This window comes from Typopeltis vanoorti, chromosome 10, assembly GCF_054136105.1.
Source record: "Typopeltis vanoorti isolate ZY-2024b chromosome 10, IOZ_Tvanoo_1.0, whole genome shotgun sequence".
Taxonomy (NCBI): domain Eukaryota; kingdom Metazoa; phylum Arthropoda; class Arachnida; order Uropygi; family Thelyphonidae; genus Typopeltis; species Typopeltis vanoorti.
In genome coordinates, this window is record NC_143558.1 from 90,489,619 (window position 1) to 90,516,526 (window position 26,908).

At 36.4% G+C, this 26,908-nt stretch overlaps 1 protein-coding gene across 2 annotated transcripts in view; it reads right to left on the reverse strand.

Annotated features, from left to right (window-relative positions):
• Positions 1-26,908, reverse strand: part of LOC150102584 (inactive ribosomal protein S6 kinase delta-1) — a 519,967-nt gene that overhangs the window by 149,155 nt on the left and 343,904 nt on the right. For both annotated transcript variants that reach the window (XR_016548936.1, XM_090399211.1), the window contains one exon: positions 26,196-26,233. Coding sequence is in view for 1 of the 2 variants with exons in the window: in XM_090399211.1 (XP_090255337.1) it covers positions 26,196-26,233 (38 nt within the window). In the remaining variant the exon portion in view is untranslated. The remainder of the gene's footprint in view (positions 1-26,195; positions 26,234-26,908) is intronic.

The window sequence follows — 26,908 nt, forward strand, 5'->3', positions numbered from 1 at the left end:
CCAGGGAGTCCAAGGACTCATTGAGGAAGGGCACCTGCTCTACAGTTCTGTCTCCACTGCACACTACACAGCAACTACACCAACACCATCTACCACCAACCACCACCACTAGTATTTCCACAGATACTCACAAACATCCATGCCCACAGCGGGATTCAAACCTACAGCCTTTTGGCTGGAGAGTGGATACACTAACTACTCAGTCGGCCAGGCCGGCGATATTTTATTATCTCTGTTGACTCTTGATTAGAAACTGTAATCTATGTGAATAACCAATCATCAAGTAAAAGCAGCTAAAAAGAAGTTAAAAATGAAATCAAGATTGGCAATGGAGCCTTCACTGAAGGAGTCATGCCCGGCAGGAGAAGTAACCGGGCTTCTCAGGTTGACAGCCAACGAAATCCTGGTACTTATTCAAAAATGAAGACAAGAAATAAGCTGAATATTGGAACATGGAATGCAAGAATACTGCTAGAACCAGGTAAAATAGAAAATGTGAAAAAAGAAATGGAAAGACATGAAATAGACATTCTGGGCATTAGTGAGATGAGATGGGAGGGACAGGGTGATTTCTGGAGTGGAGAATTTTGGATAATATATTCAGGACAAAAGAAGGGCAAGTCAGGTGTTGCAATAATGCTTCATAAAAAAGTTGGAAAGTTAATCACTACAATAATTAACTATAGTGACAGAATCATGGCGATAAGCATTCAAAATGAACCAGTAAACCTCAATATTATAATGGTCTACATGCCAACATCACAACATAGCGATGAAGAAATAGAAGAAATTTATGAACAAATAGAAGAAATCTGGAGCATCTTTAAAGACAGAGACAATACAATAATAATGGGAGATTGGAATGCTATAGTGGGAGAAGCGAGCAATGATAATGTTTCAGGAAGATTTGGTCTTGGACGTAGGAATGAAAGAGGAAAGCAATTAATAGAATTTTGTACACAAAAACAGTTAGTTATAGAAAATACACTATTTCAAGTTCCAAAAAGAAGAAGATACACCTGGAAAGCACCTGTGGATTCAAATAGATATCAAATAGATTATATATATTGGTCAAGAAAAGATACAGAAATTGCAAAAAATTGCAAAAGCTATCCAGGTGCCAACATTAGTAGTGACCATAACCTTGTCTTAATGAAAACAGAACTGAAACATAGAAAACAAATCCAAAGATACAAACCAATAAGATGGAACCTTGAAAAATTAAAGAGTAAAGAAAGGATACCAAGAGGCAACTGCTCATAACATTCCAGAAAACATAAATAGTCAGAATAATATTGAAAACCAATGGAATATGATTAAAGAGTTAATTAAAAATTCATCAAATCAATTATTGAAAAATGCAGAAAAAGAAAAAAGAAAACATTGGATAATAGATGAAATACTTGGCCTTATGGATGAAAGAAGAAAATATAAACATGCTGTTAAAGAAGATGTGGCCAAATACAAATATCTTAAAAATCAAATTACAAGAAAATGTACACAAGCCAAAAAAGAATACCTGGAAGAACAGTGTAATAACATAGATGAATTATTTAAAAAAGAAAACATAGAGAAAGCCTATAAAGAAATTAACAAACTGACTTTCAAATTTAATAAGAAGCAAAAACAATGTCAAAGATGAAAACGGAAAATTACTAATAGAATCTGAGGATATATTAATGGAATGGAAGAATTATCTTGAAAATCTCTATAATGGCGACGAACTTGATGTTGATATCAGCATAGAAAATCAAAATGAAGATAATCTAGGACCCCCAATAATGTAAGAAGAATTTGATAAAAGCACTGTCCGAAATGAGTATGGGAAAAAGTCCAGGTGTAGACAATATTCCTATAGAACTGCTACAAAATCTACGTGATGAGACAAAAACCTTACTCTATCAATTAATAGCCCAAATCTATGATAGAAGAGAAATATCAAAGGAGTTTATGAAATCAACCATAATACCAATACCAAAAAAGAATAATGCAAACAAATGCAGCCAATTTAGAACAATAGCTTTAATCCCACATGTTAGCAAAATTCTGCTAAAAATTATTCAAAATAGAATTTATTCAAAAATAGATTGTCTATTGGATGAAGACCAATTTGGCTTCCGAAAGAATAAAGGAACAAGAGAGGCAATAATACTTTGTTTAAGAACAATAATAGAGAGAAGATTAGACCTTAGTCAAAATACTTACATTTGCTTCCTTGATTTAGAGAAAGCGTTTGATAAAGTAAACCAGAAAATACTCCTAAATTGTCTAACTAATATCGGCATAAGTTTGAGGGATAGGAAAATAATTTATCAAATTTGCAAAAATCAAAATGGACGGATTAAAATCAATGATAAGGAGAAAATAATAAATATCAGGAGTGGAGTAAGACAAGGATGTATACTTTCACCACTTTTATTTAATTTATATATTGAAAAGGCCATTTAGGAAACTAAAGATAAAATAAACAGTGGTATAAAGATAAATGGAGAGCAAGTGATGTGTATCAGATTTGCTGACGACATAGCCCTTGTAGCAGAAAACAGAAGAACATTAAAAACAATGCTAGAATTACTAAATAATAACCTGAAAAATATAAACTGAAAATTAACACAGATAAGACTAAAATAACTGTTACAGGCAAAATCCCTATCAACAGAGCACATAGATATCAGAGGGGAACAAATAAAACAAGTGAAAAGCTTTAAATATTTAGGTAGCCTAATAACAGGAGATGGCAGAACAAGAGAAGACATAAGATCAAGAATAAACAACGCAAAAGCCCAATTCTCTAAGATGAAAAGCATTTTAACAGGAAAACTCAACCTACAATTGAAAAAAAAATTAGTAAAGACATTGATATGGAGCATTGCACTGTATGGATGTGAAACCTGGATTCTAGGCAGAGAAGACGTAAGAAGATTGAAGGCTTTTGAAATGTGGTGCTGGCGTCGCATGAACAAAATAAAATGGACAGAAAAAAAATCAAACCAACAAGTCCTGAGCGAGATAAACGAAACAAGAACTCTAATAAAATCGATCAAAATTAGAAGGGATAGGTGGTTTGGACATATACTTCGACATGATGGACTTGTGAAAAGAATAACTGAAGGCAAAATAGAGGGGAAAAGAAGAAGAGGCAGACCAAGGAAAAGCTTTCTTGACCAAGTCAAAGACAGCATGGGTTTGAGGAGTTACCAGGAGGTTAATAAGAAAGCCAATGACAGAGTGGAATGGAGGAAATTGCTGCTGAGCTACCAGTCCCAAGACTGATGCAACTGATGAAGAAGAAGTGTTTGTATAGCACAAGTGTTCATTTCATTGTTAGTCTCTCTCTCCTTTTTAAATATTTACTCTGTGACTGTAGCTTAATTAAAATAAAATAGCTTAAAAAAAAAGAAGAAGAGGCAGACCAAGGAAAAGCTTTCTTGACCAAGCCAAAGACAGCACGGGTTTGAGGAGTTACCAGGAGGTTAAGAAGAAAGCCAATGACAGAGTGAATGGAGGAAATTGCTACTGAGCTACCAGTCCCAAGACTGATGCAACTGATGAAGTGTTTGTATAGCACAAGTGTTCATTTCTTTGTTAGTTTCTCCTTTTTAAATATTTACTCTGTGACTGTAGCTTAATTTTTTTTTATTTTATTCACTATATCTCCTGATGCTGCGACACAGTTATTTCATGATACTAGTTGAGTGTCTGAATAAATAATATTTAGTATCAGGTTATTCTCTTCTTCATTATCCTCCTTTCACAAATCTAGGTCTGGTGGCCTGTTTCAGTCTCATCCCAGTGTTTCCCCAGTCTGGCTCTATTTCTTTGAACCTTTAGTGTTCATCATTTTCTGGGGTATTCTATCATATGTCATTCGTTCTAGATGCTCTTTTCATTTTGTTCAGCATTTTTTTTTATTGTTTCAATTCATAACAATGTTTTAAGGTATAAACAACACCAATATGCTGACAGATTTGATAAGTTCTTTAACTTCATTAAGACACAATAAGACACATAACAGCCACTAGAGGGCTACATGGTGTGCAGTGTTTTCAGAGAGCTCCCGAAAGTTAAGTATTATTTTGAGTGAAAATTGGAATATTGGTTTAAATCTTAACGTAGTATTGTTTATTTTTGGTAGCATGTTGTGTCTGTGTGATTTTGGTGTGAATTCTGTTTTATTTAACTTAGTATTTTAAAGATACGTTTCATAGAGTAGCACATGGTGTGGAATTTTTGATTAAGACAAGGTATAAGTGGAATTACCATGCTGGCAAGTATGAGAAGCTTAGGAGATTGCTTAGTTCAGTGCCATGGCATGTAAAACTGCAAGGGCTGGATGTCGATAGAGCATGGGAAGTGGTCAAGGAGCATTTTTGGTGCATCTTAACAGCCAATACTAAAACTTCACCAATGAAAAAGAAAGCAACAACTCTCTTTTCTTTTTAGATACACCAGTGACACAGCTTCCAAATGGCTCATTATCCTTCTCCATTTACAGAAAACTCACTTATACAGAAAGGTATTTACATAAACAATCACACCAACACCCTTCCCAACATGATGGCATCCTCAAAATACTTGATGAGCTACGGCTATTTGTTCAAATTACACTGTCCTAGAAACTCACTTGAGGACCTTTGTTATACCTTTTTGGCAATGACTCAGTCCATATAAAATAGGAAAAATATTGCATGCACCTCCTATCCTTCTCCTTCCAACACCCAACATGCAAAATGATTCCCATCCCATATGTTAAGGGTACATCAGAAAAAATAGCCAGAGTTCTCTTCAAATATGATCTCCACCATGTCACTTTCAAACCTTTCATTCAGCTAGCTACTTTCACCCTTTCCCCAAAAGATCGACTATATCTTCTTAAACATCCCGGACTGTATAAAGTTCCTTGTGCCTGCAGTCTGGCCCACTTTGGACAGACTGGTAGATCAGTTAACATACCTTGAAGAACACAAAAATTACATCTGCAATCATCTGTATGGTAAGTTGGGATTGACAGACTCTGGATACTCCTTCATATAGGATCAGATGGAGGAAAACATTGTTATTACATAGAAGTTATTACAGGACTGGGAGACTATTTTTAAAATCAGCTATGAAGAACACTCCTAATCTCAAAAGTATGGTTGCATTAATTTACCAAAGATCTGAGAGATGGTCATTTTAAGATCTGATAGCCAGACTTCTCTAAATTAACTGTGGTTATCCAAGCCATAAGAGGGCACCATGTAAAGACATTAGTTCAGTTGTCAATTACAATTTAAATTGTTTTCCTCAATTACGTAGTTTAGTATTGTATGCTTATCACAGTTATAATTGTGCTATGATGATGCTGGTTAGAAAACCAGCAAACAGTGCATTTAACACATTTTTATATCTTAAATTTTTATCTTATAAATAAATAACTAACTAAATAAATATATATATATATTCCTCTCTTGGTAATGTTTATACAGTTTTATTTATTTATTTGTATGGAGTTTCCTCCCTTTTCTCCTCCCGTCCCTATTGGGGCTAGTTGAGCCCCCCCTCATGGAGGGTTAAGTATTTATGACTGTAGATCCGGCAAACCGGCCCTGTGTTCACAGGGCCAGTTTGCCTGCTTGTGGGATGAAAAACCCCAGATAAATTGGTGGGGGAAAAACCCTGCTGTCCACACCTAAGATCAGCTAACTTGGCTATAGCTGAGGAAGATCCTTAAGCTCCTCATGTCACCAATGAGCATCGAACCTAGGACATTCCTTCCCCAGGCATATGGTTGCGAAGCGCAAAACGACTAGGCTAACCACATGGACTGTTTATGCAGTAAAACATTATTATGAATTACCAATGACACTTAAGCCTTTCTAGTGTTAGATCCTAAATGAAGGAATCTTGGAAAGAAATCATTCGTTTGGAATTTAACATATAAAACTTGCTGACAAAGAGAAATACCTGCAGAGAAATCAGCTGTAATTAAAAGTGGAACTTCTTCACTTTATGTTAAATTTGTATTCTTTATTTCGAGTGCCTTATATTTAAGCTGATGTGATTATATTAAGATTTCATTTTAAGTATGTCTAAAAAGAGAGATAATCTGATTTAAATTTAAGCCTCACTTAAGCTATGTAAAACTTACTGTGAGACATCTAAAAAGTTGCAAAGTAATAATTCCTAAAAGGCATAAAGCTACACGTGTACAGCATAACGCTAGCGGCTATAGCTTACTCGGAAAGTTACATTGCCATGTATTCTGTGAATCCAAGTATAACAGCGTCGTAAAAGTGAAGGATGAACCCAAAGGGGGTGAAAAGATAAGGGCTGTGTGCAAAAAGAGGACTGAGAAAAGAGGGTGCTCTATAGAAAAATATAAGGGGTTGAGCATGTATCGGAAGACACTCTCTGGTCGTGACGTTTTCCTGTTTTGGTGGTTCGGAAGTTAGCGGGGAGTTTCGCGTAAAGGGGTGGGGTGGGGTGAAGTCTGTGATAAGATGTCGGACTGCAAGTGTTCTTAAAATGAAGTAGAATTCTATGCAAAGCTGAAGAAAAAAAATTCCAGTCCTAGCAGAATCAAGCCGTCGCAGAAAAGTCCCATCAAGTTGTTCCTGAAACGCAAAGATTTGAGTCCGAAGAAATTTCAGAAGAAATGAAGATAGCGTAACCCCTACGTTGGCGAATGGACAGCCAAATAGACGAGAAGCATCCAGACATACATGTGGTGCAGAACGATGCGGAAAAAGCTTGGTAAGGTGCAATTACTCCTATTTTGTGTGAAAGTTCATTAGAAGAGAGAAGATTGTTTAAGAATGTGAAATTAAGAACTCTGTAGACAATCTCTATTTAGAAAGTTAACCTCCTTTGAGAGTAAGAGGGAATTGTTTGGAAGAGATCATTTGTAAATTTTGTATGTGTTAGGATTAATTTAATGCGATAAGAATAGTAGAATTTAGTATCTCAGTAACATTAGAATGTTTGTTAGTTTTCTCTTGCGAGTAATACTACTGAAAGGTATTTAGCTTAACTTCATATCATTTGCTATCTATTCCAATATGCAGTTACTGTGCTTACTATGTTACTGTGTTTAGCATGCTTTATAAGATTTAATTAATTTAGAAAGTGTTAACCTCTTAATTCGAGTTTTATTTAGTATTGAGCATAATTGAGTGTATGAATTTTGTATTGTGTTTTAGTTCCAATAAACATGTCATATTTACCTGAGTCATGCCTGATTACGATTCCAACTTTCCACTTATAAAAATAGAACTTATTTTGGCGGGAAGGATTTAGAGAGTGAATATAATAATAGATTTAGGTCACGACTGCAATAATCTAAATCTATATGGCAGTTTATAAGATATTGTGTAAGTAATCTTCAGACTAGTATTGTCTCCCTGAGCAAGGATCTTTTCTGCTATAGGATACTGGCTGGTGCAGTAAAATATAAATTCACCAGTATCCGAAGAGGAAACAATCCTAGATATAAGAATAAGATTAAAGTAAGAGAAGAAAGAATAAATCACAAAAGATAAATATTTAACAATAGAGCAGCCGGTAGGATTTTGATTGAGTAAGGTTTTAGGTAAGAAAGGATAGATATAAACAAACAATTAAATATAGTATAAATCATATAGAAAACATCGATATAACACTAGTATTGTTTCGATTACTGTTGTTTCGTTTAGTTCTTTCAATATATCTTCATTTCTCTTTTTATCTAGTCTTGTATAACCTGCTGTTCTCATATATTTCATTTCTGTTACATTTTCTTTCCTTATCTCTTTCTGTTATTGTCCATACTTCACTGCCATATAATAATGTTGGTTTTGATAAAATATTCTACATTCTTAGTCTGCTTTTTTTTTTCTAGTAACTATTGCTGTCCATAATGATTTGTTTATTATTCCATTTACTTCTTAAAATTTGATCATTTTGTTAGGTATGTCTAAATTTTCATTGTAATCTACCCAAATAATTAAAATTGTTGACCTGATCGATATCCTTCAACACTGATGTTGAATGATATTAATATGCAGAATTTAGTTTAATACTGTGTGTTTAATGTATTCTTTGCTGAGAGTGAATGGTTTGTGATACAAGAGAGAGAGAGAGAGAGAGAATGGAGAGAATGTTTGTTTGAAATGTTTCCTTAGTGAATGCAAAAAATGCAAGTCATGTTAGGAGTGGAAGAATGAAGTGAGTGATATTAAGGATATAAAGCAGGATTGTAAAAGTGATATGGAGAATGTGGTAGAAGCAGTGAATAACAGTGCATGATTTATTTGTTTATAATTTATTTCATTTGTGAAATGATTTGAAAAGTGATAAATATGCAATGAGAGAGGCTATGAAAGCATTGTTGGAAGAAGCAAAAATGAAAAGTAAGAAAGTAAAGATTGTGAAGAGCTGGGTACAGTTTCCCAAGCTTTGAATCTCAATGGGCAGGTAATGACATTATGTAAGGATAACTGTAGGTCCAAGGGAATGAAATGCATGTACATGAATGCCTGAAGTATCAGAAATAAGGAAAGGAGTTTCTGGCATTGGTCAGCTTGACTTGGCCAAAAATTATTGGCATCAGTAAGACCTGGTTGTCAGAGAATGATATAGTTACACGAATAGAATGAAACAAATATGTATTTTAGGGAAGACAGAGGAAATAAGGCAGCAGGAGGGGTATTATTAATAACATCTGAAGGATTTCAATCAACAAATAAAGAAGTTAAGGAAGAGTGTGGATTTGAGGAAATCGATTCTTTCCTGGTTATCTGGTGTGAGATACAGGCCAATAGGAGAAATTATATTGTTGGTTGCTGCTATAGACCTAGTGGACCAGAAGATGTGGATGACATGGATCGGCAGATTAGCCAATGAGTGCAGGCCAACCAATTATCAAGGGAGGTTTCAGCTATGGGGATATAGAATGGAAGGAGGAAACAGCACATGGTGAAATGGAATTTATACAGTTACTTAGGGATAATTACTTGAAATAGCATGTGATTGAGGGGAACAGCTGTTTAAGAGTGTTAGATATGGCAATAGCATCAGAAGATCTATATAAAATTACAGTAGCAACTCTACCTCCAATCGAGGAAAGTGACCATGCAGTCTAGTCCTAGAAGGTTGCTTGTTCAACATATGGAATTTTCACTCACAAAATAACAAATAAATTGAAAATCAGCCTTGGTTTCAGGTGGTATGACAGTGGTCTGCATCATACTTGAAATGCTAGGAAAAACTGTAAGAGATGCTGATTCCATTCTTATTATCTGTGGATAGACGGAATTAATTTCTACCTGTTTTGAGAGTATTTTCTGTTGTTATTAGTTCGGTTTAACTGCTTCAGAACAGAAGGTCGCAGTCTAGTCCTAGAAGGTTGCTTGTTCAACATATGGAATTTTCACTCAAGAAAGAGTTTATGTGGAACTACAAAGCTGATGATTATGACAAACTTATGAGGCAACTCGGAGCAGTGCAATGGCATAAGAAGCTACATGAAATGAATATCATTAGCATAGGAAAGTGGTCAGGGATTGTTTGAGCGAGGCAGTATTATTATTATTATTATTATTACATCACACCTCCAGGGAATCCAAAGACTCATCAAGGGAGGGCATCTACTCTACAACTGCTCATCTCACAACTCCACCAACCTTCATCATCTAACACCAACACCATCTACCGCCAACTACCACCACTAGTACTTTCACAGACAATCACAAACATCCATGCCCACGGCAGGATTCGAACCTGCAGTCTTTTGCTGGAGAGCGGATACGCTAACCACTCGGCCAACCAGGCCTGGGTATCCAACTGCATACCCAGGGTCAGTAGGATAAATCACGTAGGGATTAAATGCCTATATAGGGATTAAATTGGTCTATATTCAGCCCATCCCCAAGAAGGGTGACAAGTCACTGCCATTCAATTACCATCCTATCTCACTTACCTCAGTCCTGTCGAAGATAATGGAAAAAATCATCAATTCCCAACTCCTACACCATCTTGAAGACACTCACCAAATAAATGACCGCCAATATGGATTCCACCAATGACGATCAACAGGAGATCTACTCACATAAGTCACCCATCTCTGGACGAAGGCTATGGAGAGGTTTGGTGAATCTCAAGTGGTTGCACTAGATATCTCCAAAGTCTTTGACCGGGTCTGGCACAAAGGCCTATTAGGCAAACTACCATCGTTCGGGTCTGACCCAGGGCTTCTATAGGTGAATCGCCAGTTTTCTGTCTGGACGCACACTTTGTGTGATGGTGGACGGCTCCCTATCCTCTCACCACTCTATTAATGCTGGGGTCCCACAAGGTTCTGTCCTCTCACCAACCCTCTTCCTGCTATATATCAATGACCTACTGCAATTGACCTCCAACCCAATACGCAGTTTTGCAGATGACAGCACACACTATATTCTTCGCTTGCATTTGATAAGCCTTACCCTATTAAAGGAATTTCTAAACATACTGCTAAAGTTTTAAGACCTCTAAATATTGCAGTGTCCTTTCATCCTGTCAAGAAGATTTCTATTTTCCTTTCCTCACCTGAAGACAAGCTTTTCCCACTCAGCTTTGCAGCTGTCTACCAGATCCCTTGCTTCTGTGGTTTGTCTTATTTTTGGACAGTCTGACAAATCTGCAGCCATCTCTCATGAGGAACATAAATCATATATCCAGTATTATGAACCTGAGAAGTCTGGTCTGGCAGAACATGTCATCTCAACTAAACATAATGTTCTTTACATAAAAGTAGATTCCTTGTAGAGCTGTTATGCAAAGAGAGCTGTGAGGCTACATTGCTTGAACATAAATAGTTCTGGTGGACTTCGGTTATACCCTTTATGAGAAGTATAACTGTATCAATCTTATGTAAATTCCTGATTATTATCATAACATATTAATTATTTTATTATTTTATTTATTTTTTAATTAGGAATTTATTAACTGTCAGCTGTCATACTCATGCTGTAGTGGCAGTTTTAAACTTAATTCTTTTATTGCATTTTATTTTGTGTTCCATTATTAATGTACTGAAGGTGCCTTCATGTTGGAGGCTTAGTGGAATATATGCAGCAGTCGGAAAGGATTAAAACTGATTTGAATGCTTCCAACATTTTGTCTCGGTCACTGAGACATCTTCAGGGATTACAAAAAAACTATTGTAACACGCACTCAAATATTGTCCTATCTAGGTGGTGTGCCCTCTATGGGTGTTTGCAGGCAGCCTAGGATGTAAGGTGGGATCTCTGATAACTAATGTTTCCCAAATTTTGGGAAGTTTTATGCAACCGCATTTATTTAAATTTGGTTGATTTCCGAGACCTTTCTACACTGACTGACCATAAATAGATTGGATGGCCTTTGGTTATCCCCTTTATGGGAAGTATTACTGTATCAATTTTATGTAAATATCTGATTATTACCTGATTATATTAATTAATTATTTTATTTATTTTTTAATTAGGAATTCAGAAAAAACCTAGAAATCAATCGAATTTAAATAAATATATACTTGCATAAAACTTCCAAAAATTTGGAAAACATTAATTATAAGAGATCCCACCTTACATCCTATAGAAATCAACCAAAAAAAAAAAAATCCGTTAACGCCTTTTTATTCCCGTATATACAGGGAGTAGGCGAGGCCTTTTTTTTAGCCCTGTCTAACTTTCTGGAGACTGAGTGGGCAGTTCAATCTCCACTGGTACCCAATCAGAGATAGCTGGCCCAAGGCTATCACAAATTAAGCAGCATGCAGTGAAGAGAGATGGCTCTACATGTGCCGCCATCTCGTGGTCCCTAACCCTAACACTCGTATTTGATGTCTGAAATAATGTGGGTTCTACGTCAATTTTCTTGAGTTTATGGGACAAAAAACCCGAGTTTCCGGGAGAAAAAACCCACTTGCCTGTGCCAGAGATCGACTAACTTGGGAGCCGGTCGAAAAAAGGCTTAGAAAAATTTCCTCTAGTCGCCGACTAGATTCGAAACCAAGTCTTCCTTCATGTGGCCAAGCACTGTGGTGTGCAAATGCCACATCCACTGAGCTACACAGGCTCAGTGGATGTGGCGTTTGCAATTTACATAAAAAAATACTAGTGGTGGTGGGCAGGAGATGGCGATGGTGTAGATGATGGAAACTGATGGAAGTGGTAGAGATGGAGAGTTATAGAGCAGGCCATCCCTCGATGAGTCTTTGGACTCCTTCGAGGTGTCAGGAAATAATAATAATAATTTACTTTGTAAATTTTTATTATTACTTCTGAATGGGGTAAAAAGTTTTCCACTTGTAACCAAGTGGAAAACTTTTTACCCCATTCATTGGATATCATCAGATGCTGTATAGTCACTCTGCACTCTGCTACTCAGGGATGTGCCACATTAATCCTTGACAGGTGGTGCTGTTGTATGCTTTTTTTGTAGACTTCAACTCTTGAAGACTAGTCACTTCAGACATACCAGCCATCCATCTCACTGATGATCTACCTCTTCCTCCTTTTCCAGAGACTTTACTTTCTATTACTGTTTTGAGAAGTCCTCCTTCCATTCTTTAAATGTGTTCAAAGTATTTCAGCCTTCTTCTGTCAATACCCTTAAAAAGTCTAAAAGTTCTGCCTCTCAAAAGCAGCTATCCTTTTCCTATTCACATTCATAAGCCACTACTGAAAAAAAAAAAAAAAAAAAAAAAAAAAAAAACATGCATCCAAAATCCTCAGCTTTGTTCCTGTGAAGATAGATTCATCCTTCCAGATTATAAACAGGTCTGACCATTGTTTTAACCATTCCTAATCTTATGCTGATGTTTTCAAACAACAATTCATGACTACTAATGAAAAAATGGAAAAAAACATTTAGTAATGTGGATATGCTAACAGGCAGGGAATCTTATCCTACAGACCCAAACATATTCTAAAGAACCCATTTCAGGTCTCCTTTGAACAATGTGATGTTACTATTTCCAATATTATTTGAATATGAATGAAATATCAAAGAATGGAGGTTATCCTATCCAATAATGAAGGAATCTAAATAGAAAATTGTTTTTTATCTAACATACCTTACTTTTTTTGCAGATGACCTAGTGATATTTGGAACAACTGAGGACACTCCACAAAAAAGCAGCATATAAATTGAATTTAATGAAAATGATATATGTCAGTCTCTCAAGAAAAAAACTAAAACGATGAAATTCAAAGGTAAAATGCCTATCCAAACTAAAATAGCAATATACAATTAAATAATCGAAAAAGTCAACAATTTTAATTATTTCGGTTTAAATCATCATTGTAACTTTAATTAAGTTACAATGATGATTTAAACGTTTCTAAGAAAATTAACAAATGCTCCAAAGTAAATAATAATAAACAAAGCATTAAGGCCAGGAAAAGTCACAAAAAAAAAAAAAAAAAAAGACTAAGAATGAAAAGTAATACCCCACTTTATGACGATCCGCTCATACAACGTTTTTCAATCATAGCCAGTGCCCATTTATATGATGCTGCATTTGCTCTTAAGACAATTATAGTCATATAATGGTCCCATGAATCAACGATGCACAGTTTTTGTGAACTGTTTGTGTACAAAAACAGTTTGTTTATCTGTGTTTTGGCAATTTGCTGTGAATTATACTCCGTTTATAACTATTTTTTTTTATTGTCATTAATGATGGCAGATAAAATTTGAAGTAAGTGTGCTGTTGCTTCCAGTGAAAAGGAGACACATAAATTTATTACATAACAAGATTAAAATTATTAAATTTAGTGATGATGGTGTATCAAACACTGAGATAGGCTAAGCTAACCTTGTACTACCGTTGCCACCTTTGTTAAAAGCAAACATAAAGTTCTTAGTGAAGTGAAAAGTGTTACACTAGTTAATATTAGAAGTAATCTGAGAAGTTATCTGTAAACATAACAATCTTATTGCTGAAAAGGAAAAACTTTTAATGGTGCTGTTTAATAATTAAACTAGTTGGTGTGTTTCCTTAAGCCAAGCTATCTTTGCTCAAGAAAACAGGTCTTTTTGTTTGCATGTGTAATGTAAATAAATGCTTTACTTACATCATTTATGCAAATATATATATATATATATATATATATATATAAATGTGGTGAAAGAAATGATAGTAGTGGCAGGAATGAATGATTTAAAAGGTGAAAAATTTGCTATGAGAGAGGACTTGAAGGAATAACTAGAGGTAGCAAAAGAAAAGAGTGAGGGAGTTAAGATAGTGAGTCTGTTGCCATGGTATGACAGAGTAGAGTTGAGAAGGAGGGCAATAATTGCAAATCACTCTATGCACAGGTTATGCAGGAGGAGTCGTGTGGAGTTTGTGGATGTGTGGAGCGAGTTTGATGGGTGAAAGGACTTATACAAGAAGGATGGTTTGCATCTGAATGGATTTGGTGTGCGGAGACTGGAAAAAGTGTTGCTGAATTAAGTGAAAGTGGATGTGCAAAATCAGGGAAACTAGAACTATTGGGGGGGGGGGGGGGGGGAAGTGAGGGAGCTGTTGAGTGGATATGCAGACATCAGTGAGGCAGTTGTATGTAAGAATGTGTATCATATGCCTGAGCTAGTACGAAGGACAACAAACCAGAATGGGATAGTTAGTATAAGGCGTCAAGATAGGGGTGGGACTAACGGGCTTCTGTACTTTATGTATACTAATGCCAGGAGCATTAGGAAAAAGGAGGAGGATTTTTTGCCTTGGTTGGCTGTTCCTGACCACAGGTTATTGGCATTAGTGAGACATGGCTGACAGAAGATGATAAAAACCCCGTTTTTACATTCCCGCAATTTACGTCATTTTTCGTTGGTCCCATCTTAAGGCCTATTCTTACGATATATTGTTTTCCCGCTATTAACAACTTGGTGTGTATGTTATTTCCTGTGATTTGCATTTCTTTCTTGGATGGCAATACTGATTTTCAAATCAATTCCTGCAGAAATCTGCGATTTCGGTTCATAGATGGCATTGCTTTCAGCTGTAGTTTCATTTCCGCCATCACGGTGACCTGCACGCTTGCAGCAGTAATGTAGTGATGAGCGATACCATGATTTTTCAATCACAGTACAAATTGATATTGCAGAATTTCTGCTACATAATTTAGAGTGTGAAAGTTGCTTTCAAGTTGCGGTGGTGGATTATCCATGTTAGTAACATGGAGAAAAAAGACAGAAAATGTATTTCGGTAGAAGAAAAGATGGAAGATTCAATTCTGCGACGTGTAGATTGGCATGCTGGAACACATGTGCATTTAGCAAAAGATCTTGGACTCTCCGTGTCCACTTTGAACACAATAATAAAAAAACAGGTCAAGCATTGAACTCAATGCAAAGCAATCTAGCACTATGTCAAAAAAAAAAAAAAAGCAAAAACAATCAACAATTAAAGATTTTTTTTAATAGATAAATGTAAGTAATTGTAAATTCATTTATTTTCAGTTATTAAACTTTGCAATCGAGTATGTAGACTCACATACTAGCAGTAAGTCATCTTTTAGTCTTTTTTTAATGTTTTTTTACATTTCCTGCTATTTGAATTCATCAGTTCCCTGAAAAGTATAAAAAAGGGGTTTTACTGTAGTTAGTGGGATAGAATGTGAAGGGTATAGTGTGTTCAAGAGGGACAGAGAGAAAAGAATGGGAGGGAGGAGTGTTACTGATGATAGCTGATGAAGTGCAGCCAAAGAGAATAGAAGTTCAACTGCAGGATAGTGAAAATAGTACATTTGAGGCTATTTGCTGTGAGATTGAGGCCAGCAAAACAAAATATACAGTTGGGTGGTGCTATAGAATAGGCAATGGAATAAATGATGAAGATAGTATGCATAGGCAAATGGACTCAATGAGTGGAGAACAGGTAATTATTATGGGGGATTTCAACTTGGTAATGTTAATTGATTGGAAGGAGGAGAGGACACATGGGAGGAAAGAAATGGATTTTATGCAGTTACTAAGGGATAACTACTTGAGACAGCATGTAATGGAATATATTAGGGGTTCGAGAGTGCTTGACTTAGTAATTACATCTGAGAATATGACCATATTGCCACCTGGAAAGTGCCTAAATATGTGGAATTTTCAATTAAGACAGGGTACACGTGGAACTACCGGGTTGGTATGACAAGCTTAGGCGATTGCTTGGTTCAGCGCCATGGCATATAAAACTGCAAGGGCTGGATGTTGGAAGTGCATGGGAAGTGGTAAAGGAGCATTTGAAAGAGGTAATGGCTGACAGCATATCTACAGTCTGGACAGTAAATCAAGTGGGGGTTAAATGGATGAATAAAATCATTAAGTGTGAGCTGCAAAAAAAGAAACAACTGTGGAGGGCATTTAAGGAGAAGGGTGACTTGCAGTTACATGAACAGTACAAAGCACAGGCCAGAAGTGTAACTAGTGTGGTAAGAAAATCAAAAGCAGATTATGAGAGGAAATTAGCAATGCAAGCTAAAGAGAATCCCAAACAGTTCTTTCGATATGCTGCAAGTAAAAGAAAAAATGTATACGGCAGAATGATTTTAAGGAATGCCAATGGTAGGGAGGTAACTGAATCAGTTGAAATAGTAGAATTATTAAGCGAGCACTTTGCAAAAGTATATCATCCAGGTGGTGATATTGCAGGAATGAGGGAACCAATAGCTTATACAGGAATTGAGGTGAATGAAATGGAAGTGAATAGTATATTACAAAACCTTAATGTGAATACATCTGTGGGATTGGATGGCATACCAGCTCAGGTCTTACGTGAAGCAGAAAAAGAATTGTCAGGGCCCTTGACCATTTTGTTTGAGTCTCGGGTCTGGGTTAGTCTCAAGGGGGTGGAAAGGGGGGAAAATAGTTCCACTGCATAAAGGAGGTTCCAAGACTGCTGTTGTAAATTACCGACCGATCAGCATATCAGGAATTGTTGTCAAGGTCTTGGAGAAAATAGTCAAGAGGAAAATACAGGATTGGATAGATGAAAATGGGATACTGTATGAGGGACAGCATGGTTTTGTGAAGGGTATATCAGTCGGTAATTTACAACAGCAGTCTTGGAACCTCCTTTATGCAGTGGAACTATTTTCCCCTCTTTCCACCCCCTTGAGATTAACCCAGACCCGAGACTCAAACAAAATGGTCAAGGGCCCTGACAATTCTTTTTCTGCTTCACGTAAGACCCGAGCTGGTATACCATCCATTCCCACAGATGTATTCACATTAAGGTTTTGTAATATACTATTCACTTCCATTTCATTCACCTCAACTCCTGTATAAGCTATTGGTTCCCTCATTCCTGCAATATCACCACCTGGATGATATATGTTTGCAAAGTGCTCAGTAACTTGCTCACGTTTTATAACACAGCAACGGCTGAACTGGATAAGGGTAATGGGTTTACAGTGATTCTACTGGACCTTGCTAAGGCCGTTGACAGGATACCACATGGAATTCTAATCAGTAAACTGCAGCATATGGGAATGGATATAAGGTTGGTGTGATGAATAGGAGGGTGGTTGATGGAGAGATATCAGAGAGTGGTTTATTCAGGAGTAGAGTCCAAAAGATGGCCTGTGACTAGGGGTGTGCTGCAGGGTTCTGTTCTTGGACCACTACTGTTCACATTAACGATATAGGAAAGGATCTGAAAGGAACTGTTCATTTGTTTGCTGATGATGCAAAGTTGGGTAGAGCAATAGTGAATGCACATATCAAAATTTTGCACGATGATTTGGATAGATTGGAGGTCTGGGCTAAGGAGAATGGATGTCAGTTGAATGTGGCAAAGTGTAAGGTTATACAATGCATTTTGGGGTGAAAAGATTAACCGCAGTATATTACATTGGTGGAACTGTGCTCCATGAGATTGATGAGGCCAGGGACTTGGGAGTGTTGGTGGATAGGGAGTTGAAGTTTAGGGGGCACATTGCAAAAGTGGCTAAATCAGCTCATCAAATCACTTGGATGCTGAAGAATACTTTGATGAGCAGAGATAAGCAAGTTATTGTTCCTCTTTATCAAGCCTTGATAAGACCCCCCCCCCCCTTCTTCACTACTGTGCCCAGATCTGGGCGCCAAGGTTTCTTCTTGATGGGAAGGAGTTAGAGAGGATCCAGAGGCGAGTGACCAAGATGATAGCTGGTCTATGGAATGAACCTTACAAGAACAGGTTGAAGATCTGTGGGTTGCAGAAATTCGTTGATAGGCAGAAAAAGGGTGATATGATTGAGACATTCAAATTTTAAGATTAATTCAGAGGAAAAATTTTTCAGAACAGGTCTGGTGGTGGGAGAACTAGGGGCCATCCATGGAATCTGAGCAAGAGTGTGGTTAGCAAGGGTGTTAGAACTAGGTTTCTTACTTGGAGAGTGGTGAATGAGTGGAATTAGCTGCCTGAGTTTGTTGTGGGTGCCATGACTGTAAATGAGTTCAAAGCAAAATATGATAGATACCGTGCGTATGCTGAATAGTTGTTCTTGACATGATGTTTAGGGCCTCGATGAGTCTAAGGACTCCTTGGAGTTGCCCATAATAATAACAACAATATATATATATATATATATAGCTACATAAAAACATTAGTAAACCATTACATGCATAAAGTGAATTAAAAAAAAAAAAAGAGAAAAAGAAAAGGTTGTGATTCGTTATATGACAGTGGTCTGGAACCTAATGTCTCGTATTACCAGGGTATGTCTTTATAATATTTTATCAAAACCAACAATATTATATGGCAGTGCATCATGAACAATAAGAGTAACAGATAAGAAAATAATCATTGCATAAGATATGAAATATATGAGAACAGTAGGTTATACAAGACCAGATAAGAGAAATGAAGATATACTGAAAGAACTAAACCAAACACCAGAAATGATAACAATAAAAAAATACAGAACCAAACAGAAAGAAAATCCAGAATGAATGGCATATGACAGAATACCCAGAAGGATGATGGAAAAACTGAAGAAACAAAAGCAGTCTAATGAAATGCTGAGATGAGACCGAAACAGGCCACCATTGGCTTTAATTGTGAAAGGAAGATGTTAAGATGTTCAAATATCCTAACATGATTTTGTTTATGGAAATTATTATTATTATTATTATTAGTTTAGCTAATTGAAAATGAATTAAAATATGTATAAAAATATTGTTATGTTAATAATTTATGTTAAAATGACTTTTATTGTAAGAGGAATATAGCAACAGTGCTTGTATTTCACTATTGGTAATTGACTAGCAAGCTGTAAAGCATAATTGCATCTCATGGCTATGTCAATGGTGGAAACAGTATGACATTCATCAGCATTAAGAAATGACAAGATATACATTCCTTCCCATGCTATTGGAATTAAAATACCTATAGACGTTTATACACACACGCACATTCTGAGTGCAATGAAATAATCACCAAGTGGAAAAGAAATTTTATTGCATTACAAATAAATGTATAGAGTCTGCTGTTAATGACAAAACTTCTCTTCGATGTTTGTGATATCTGGGTTTCGTCATATTGTGATGTCATTTCATGCAGTCGCAATTCAGAGAATACAGCAAGTATAAAATTTAAACAAATAGCTGGACATGAGAAAAAAGATATATGCATATGTAGAGAATTATGTAAAAAATGGAATGGAGGGAAGAATATAAGGGTGAGTTGGAAATAATTCCCTTTAAGGAATATGTAAAAATGTAAGGAATGAATGGCTGTATTTTGTGGATTCCTTATATGTTCAAGTTCCTGTTGAGAAGTTTATATACCTTCACTGTTGTAATTTTTGGTTTCTTGACTTAAGATTAGATGAAAAGCTATTCTCTGTTTGTGTGGAGCTGACAGTTGTGAAGGAAAATGCGGGAACGTTCCATGTACATTGTTTTCCGCTTCAGTACTGGATAGCTGAGTTTTATGAAGTAAACTCTAAATGTTTTGAATACTTGTTTTAAGTAGTAATTGAATATGCTAGAAAGCATGGAATGAATACGCAGGTATGAGTTGTCATTTTCTTGTATGATAGAAAATTTATTGCTGCTGTTTTTCATAGTGAACTTAAGGACTGATGAAAAACTTGTGTCTTAATTTCTAAGAACAAGATTGCGAAGTTTTCTATTATGTTTGTTTTAGTCTCTGACTAAAATATATTTTCTACTGCCTTTGCATTGTATTTAATGCCAGAAGACCCATTATTTAAGGTTATGAATGTTGTTTTAATATCAGTATGTAAATTGACATACTTCGAGAAATTAAACATGGAAACTAAAACTTAAGTGAAAAATTTATTAGATGTAAAATTTTTGTCTATGTATCACAGGCATCTTCAATACATTGAAAATGGAACATAATATAAAATTACGATTAAGGAATCTTTTTTTTTCAAAAATTGCTACTATAGCATTAATAGGACAACAAATGGCCAGTAAAATTCCCAATTATAAATATAATGAATTACAATATATAATAATCAGGAATTTGTATAAAAAGGATATAACAACTTCCTTCATATGAGGAATCTACTTCTATGTAAAAGCTTAGTTTTCTTCCAAAAAAAACTCTATGTTTGGTCAAAATGGCATGTTCTTCTGGCCAAACTGTTTTGGTTCATGCTAAAGGATATAAGATTTATGTTCCTCACGACAGCTTTCTGTCGTGAGGAACAAAATAAGACAAACCACAGGAGGATGGGATCGGGTAGATGCCTGGAAGATTGTAAGGAGAAAGCTTGTCTTTAGATGAAGAAAAGAAGGTAGAAATCTTCCTGACAGGAAGAAAGGACACTACAATATTAAGAGGTTTTAGAACTTGACCTATACATTCAGAAATCCCTTTAAAATATGGGAGTGGAATCTGAGTAATATCTCACACGAGATCTAGAGATTACTTGTCTAAAGCTGTTAATGGCTTTCTTAATAAAGGATTTATTAAAGCCATTTTTCATAAAAGCAGATTTGATATAATTCAATTTTTGAATTAAAAGAGTTTTCAGTGGAACAAATATCATGGACACAATGTAACAGAGTTCTAATAGTTCCAATCTTCTGACTAGGATGATGATGATGATGATGAGATTAAGCATGGATATAATGCTCAGTATGAGTTTCTTGTCTAAAAACAGAAATCTGTAAACTACCATCTGGACGACAAAAAATTAAAATATTTAAAAACGCTAGTTGATTGTTTTTTCTTCTTCTCAAGTAAACTGAATTGTTGGATGAATCATCTTTATTTTCGAAATGAATAGTTTTAAATCTGATGATGAACCTTTCTATATTGTAAATATATAATCTACCTACCTGTACCATATTTAATAAATTTAGTTTTACTTTCTGTAAGTTTTAATTTTTGTGTTTATTTTTTTGAAGGTTATGAATATGTGTGTGTGTATGAGTGAGTAAAAGGATCACTATTGATTTAATACAAATGCATTTTAAAATATATATAAAAAAAAATTTCGTTTTCATATGAGTGGCATAGTGCAACACCAAATATATAGGCCTGTGGGAAAAGAACCTGTAAACTATTAAAGCAATATATATATATATATATATATATATATATGTAGAAGGTATTTTACCTTCGGTATAGTAAATAGTAAATGTTAAAAATACCAAGCAATTTTAAACCTGGTTTTACTCCATTTCCCAAGTAAGCAAACAGACAAACAAGTCAAGTTTGCACCTGCAAGTGATGCAAGTCTAGCTGATCCTACAGGTAGTGCAAGACCATTTGTCTACCTGATCCTACAGGTAGTGCAAGACCACTTGCATCACTTGCAGGCGCAAACTTGACTTGTTTGTCTGTTTGCTTACTTGGGAAATGGAGTAAAACCAGGTTTAAAATTGCTTGGTATTTTTAACATTTACTATACCCAAGGTAAAATACCTTCTACATTTATATCTCCTCCAGAGATTTTTATTTAATAAGATTAAAACACCTTATGGCAACTTGTTCTGGTAAAATACTAATAAGCTCTGTATTACTAAATCTTGATATTTCTAGCCTAGCTCCCACTGATGAGACCTGTTTTCAGCGGCCCCGAGAGAAAGCTCCATGTTCCAGTCTTCTTTTGGTTTCCAGTTGCCAGTTACCAGATCCCGAGAGAGAGCTCCTACTCCAGTATTGCTTGGTAAGAACCCTTCTAGTTTTTTCTTTTGTTGGTTTTTATTTTTTGCGGCCTCGTTCCAATTGGTGCAGGTCTGTTTTAGAGTATTTCCTTTCGGGGACTGAAATTTGCTTTTAAACAATGGCGAAATTCTTGCCAAGAGTTCGTACTCTCGGGATCGAAATTGACCCAAACATCGACAAAGCGACGTTTGTGAGAGCTCTTCTCAAAGTCGTCAAAGCAGAAAGTATTTACGGGCTTACCCCTTACGGGGGGGGGGGGGTAGATTCCAAATAGTAACAAACAACATAGAAACAAGAGAAACGCTCCTAAAAGGCATAGAATGTGAAGGGAAAAAATACCTACCCTTTCTAGTCAGGAGTATTTTAAAATCCGTAAAAATTGACAGGTTTCCACTCGAATATCTAGAGAAAGGGGAGGAAATCATTAAAACCATTTTCTCCAAGTGCGGGACTATCCGAAACGTAACAATCAGACAAGACGCTGATATCCCAGAGTGGAAATCAGGGGAAGTGAGCATTTCAATCGAGATGAAAACCGAGGTCCCCAACTTGATTTTTTTAGGCTCAGCAAGAGTAATAGTCAATTATCCAGGCGTAAGAAAACAATGTTTTCGGTGCACCGCTTTGGGTCACCTTAGCGCTCACTGCCCGAAAAACAACACATGCCGCAACTGCTTATCGACAGATCACACATTGAATCAATGTGAGTCACCATGCCGTAAATGTGGGAACACATCCCATAAAATAGACATTTGTCCTAATAGCACCCTTGCAGAAAGAGCAGGAGGCGCCATAACACCTGCAGTAGTAGCCATTCCTAAGCTCACAACACAGGACTCTCGAGCTACCGGCCAAACAGTAAACGAACCACAAACAACTGAACCAGAAGAGTTTCCAGCCCTCCAACCGCCAGCTACCGCAACGACTACATTAGGAAATCGGGCAATAACTGGGAGGAACGCAGAAGGGAGAATTAGGAAGAAAAAGAAACAGAACACTAAGAAATCGGAAGGCAACAATGACAGCACGGAAACAGAGGAAATGGAAATCAACACCAGTACAACTAAACGACCCATCACGCCAGAAGAAGAAGGAGAAATGAAACGAAATAAACAGGACACTGAAAGCCAATTAGAAGCCTCAAGTTCAGATGAGGATGAGGAAGGAAATGAGTTAATATCGCGAAACAACACAGAAAATGAGGAAGAAACCTCTTCAGAAGAAGAAGACAGAGAGCAAGGAAACAATCCAGAAACTAAGGAAGGAACAGACTTTGTTAAAAGCAATACTCCAAACGGCTCTGTCATTTTGAAGAACTTTAAGGGATCTCCAAAAACGGCAGGAAAACTATTTCAGATAATGACCACAAAAGGAGAGCCAACTTTCTTGCTCTTTAAAAGGAGCAATAGACTCATATGGGGAGAACTCTATGTAAAGGATATAACCAAGGTCGAGCCCCAGCAACTGGACGGTCACCTGGACTTAACAGAGGAGGAAAAACAACACTTATGCGACACATTGAAGTCGCTGACACGAGGAGATCTGGAAAAGAGATACCCAGGGATAATGAAGGAATTTGAAAAAAGAACTTTACCAGTAGATGCAAACACTGGTTCTTCTCACGCCATTACAAAACCGGTAAAAAGAAAAGAACCCCGATATGAATATTCGAATGTAACAAAACGAATCCTATTCTATCTTAGGAATAAACCTGAGATAAAAAACAAAGTCCACACAGCTGTACAGGAAAACGGAGACGTGGCTTTGCAATGTGAAGGTGAGCTAGAGAGTCTTAGAATATGGCTCAAGTTTGGGAAAGTCACTTACGACCGAGCGGAATGGAATGAATGCTTGAAGAGAATATGGCAACTTAATGATGAAGAGTCAGTACACATACTCACAGTGATGGAAAACGTGGTAAAAGACTATGAGGAAGCGGCAAGAGATAGCAGGGCAAATATGACATAAAAAAAATAAAAAAAAAAGCCCCTTCTAAATTCTTGGTTCTGTTTCTGTATGTTCATGCTTAATCCACATAGGAGGGGGCAGACCTGAGAACCCGAGCGGCGAAGGCTTACAGCGAGGCGGTGCAGCTCCTTGCGGGCTGCATCACTCGGGCCAGGCTCTTCCCCTGTTCTTGCAGTACTTTTCTGTTAATTCACCGACTTTTGTTGTTCTATTTATGCGTGTTCTAGCTCCTTTGTTGTTTCTGTTTATGTGTGTCCTAGTTCTTTTGATTTTCAATTTATGTGTGTCTTCCTGCATTTGTTTTTTCACTTCTTTCATCAGCCAGACATCTGAAGAGGTGGCTGGCCGGAGAACGCGGAGGAGAACGGATGGAGGGAGATAATGTCGGAGATCTGCTTGGTGCTAGCATTTAAGTCAGGCCAGGTGGATCGACTGAGGCCTCTTTTAACTACCTACTACTATCCACTCTATCTTTCTTCTCCTCTCTCACTATCAAGCTGACTCTCAGCACAACTTTTTTTTAAATCTAAAGAGGCCAGTGATGAAAGGCATGAACTCCCATTCTACCTCAATAAAGGTCGAAACCGGTCTGGGTAGTGGCTCCTTGCCTTTAATACAAAACATCATACATCCCCTTCTTGGAGATGTGTTTTGGCATTAAGGGTAAATATCAAGATTAGTGATCAGAGCTTATGCCACCTTTACCACGAGTTGCCTTGATCTTGCACCACCTGTAGGATCAGCTAGACTTGCATCACTTGCAGGCACAAACTTGACTTGTTTGTCTGTTTGCTTACTTGGGAAATGGAGTAAAACCAGGTTTAAAATTGCTTGGTATTTTTAACGTTTACTATACCCAAGGTAAAATACCTTCTACATTTATATCTCCTCCAGAGATTTTTATTTAATAAGGTTAAAACACCTTATGGCAACTTGTTCTGGTAAAATACTAATAAGCTCTGTATTACTAAATCTTGATATTTCTAGCCTAGCTCCCACTGACGAGACCTCAATAAAGGTCGAAACCGGTTTGGGTAGTGGCTCCTTGCCTTTAATACAAAACATCATACATCCCCTTCTTGGAGATGTGTTTTGGCATTAAGGGTAAATATCAAGATTAGTGATCAGAGCTTATGCCACCTTTACCACGAGTTGCCTTGGTCTTGCACTAACTGTAGGATCAGCTAGACTTGCATCACTTGCAGGTGCAAACTTGACATGTTGGTTTGTTTGCTTACTTGGGAAATGGAGTAAAACCAGGTTTAAAATTGCTTGGTATTTTTAACATTTACTATACCCAAGGTAAAATACCTTCTACATTTATATCTCCTCCAGAGATTTTTATTTAATAAGGTTAAAACACCTTATGGCAACTTGTTCTGTTAAAATACTAATAAGCTCTGTATTACTAAATCTTGATATTTCTAGCCTAGCTCCCACTGACGAGACCTCAATAAAGGTCGAGACCGGTCTGGGTAGTGGCTCCTTGCCTTTAATACAAAACATCATACATCCCCTTCTTGGAGATGTGTTTTGGCATTAAGGGTAAATATCAAGATTAGTGATCAGAGCTTATGCCACCTTTACCACGAGTTGCCTTGGTCTTGCACTACCTGTAGGATCAGCTAGACTTGCATCACTTGCAGGCGCAAACTTGACTTGTTTGTCTGTTTGCTTACTTGGGAAATGGAGTAAAACCAGGTTTAAAATTGCTTGGTATTTTTAACATATATATATATATATATATATATATATATATATGATATAACTGATTTACTCAGGCTGAGAGACATATTTTTTAAAAATTAGATTAAATGACTCTAAGCTGAGAGAGAAAGTTTTATCTCTTATAAAGAAATAAAAGGCTTATAAGGCTTATTAAATGACTATTAAATAGATATTTAATCTATTTAATGTGTGTGTGTTGTTTATATTGTCTAATAAAATATTGTTAATTATAATAAACAAATATTTTATTACACATATTTTACATTAGAAATCATATCACAAGAATCAAATTTAAATTACAATTACTGCAGCATCTAAAATGATTAAACTTATTCTAAATGCCAGTCTAGCCTTTAACATGTTTATAAGACAGATTACAATTACATCTTACCTTTTTCTCCCAGTAAAATATTATCTGGTCCAAGGTCTCTTAAAAAAATTAAACATTTAGAAATCAAATTATTTGAATCATACTGTTTTTACATGAAAAGCAAATATATTTGAAGTTTATTTTGCATAAAGGAGATGTGCTTTGCATTATGGTAGATATTGAGACAAGGAGTGATGAGAGCATGGGCCACCTTTGCTCGGAGTTGCATTACCTTACTTCAGTCCAAGATATTTTCAGGCACAAACTTTGTTTGCTTACACTTGGATAAAGGATTAAACTAAATTTATTATAGTCTAACCAAGTGCAAAATAAACTTCGAACATCTTTCTCTAAATCCAGAGTAATTCAATAATAAGGTGGTACACCTGTTGGCAACTCCTATAGGTAAATATGACTTCTCCTATTGCTTCTGCCTTAGTATCTCCATGTTTGGGTCTGCCTCCCACTGATGAGACCTCGATAAAGGTTGAAACCGGTCTGGGTAGTGGCTCTTCCCTTAATGCATAGCAGTATACATGTCTGCAAGGAGATGTGCTTTGCATTATGGGAGATACTGAGACAAGGAGTGATGAGAGCTTGGCCCACCTTTGCTCGGAGTTGCCTGGTGTTGCACTACCTTACCTCAGTCCTGAAAATATTTTCAGGTGCAAACTTTGTTTGCTTACACTTGGATAAAGGATTAAACTAAATTTATTAAAGCAAATATATTGTTT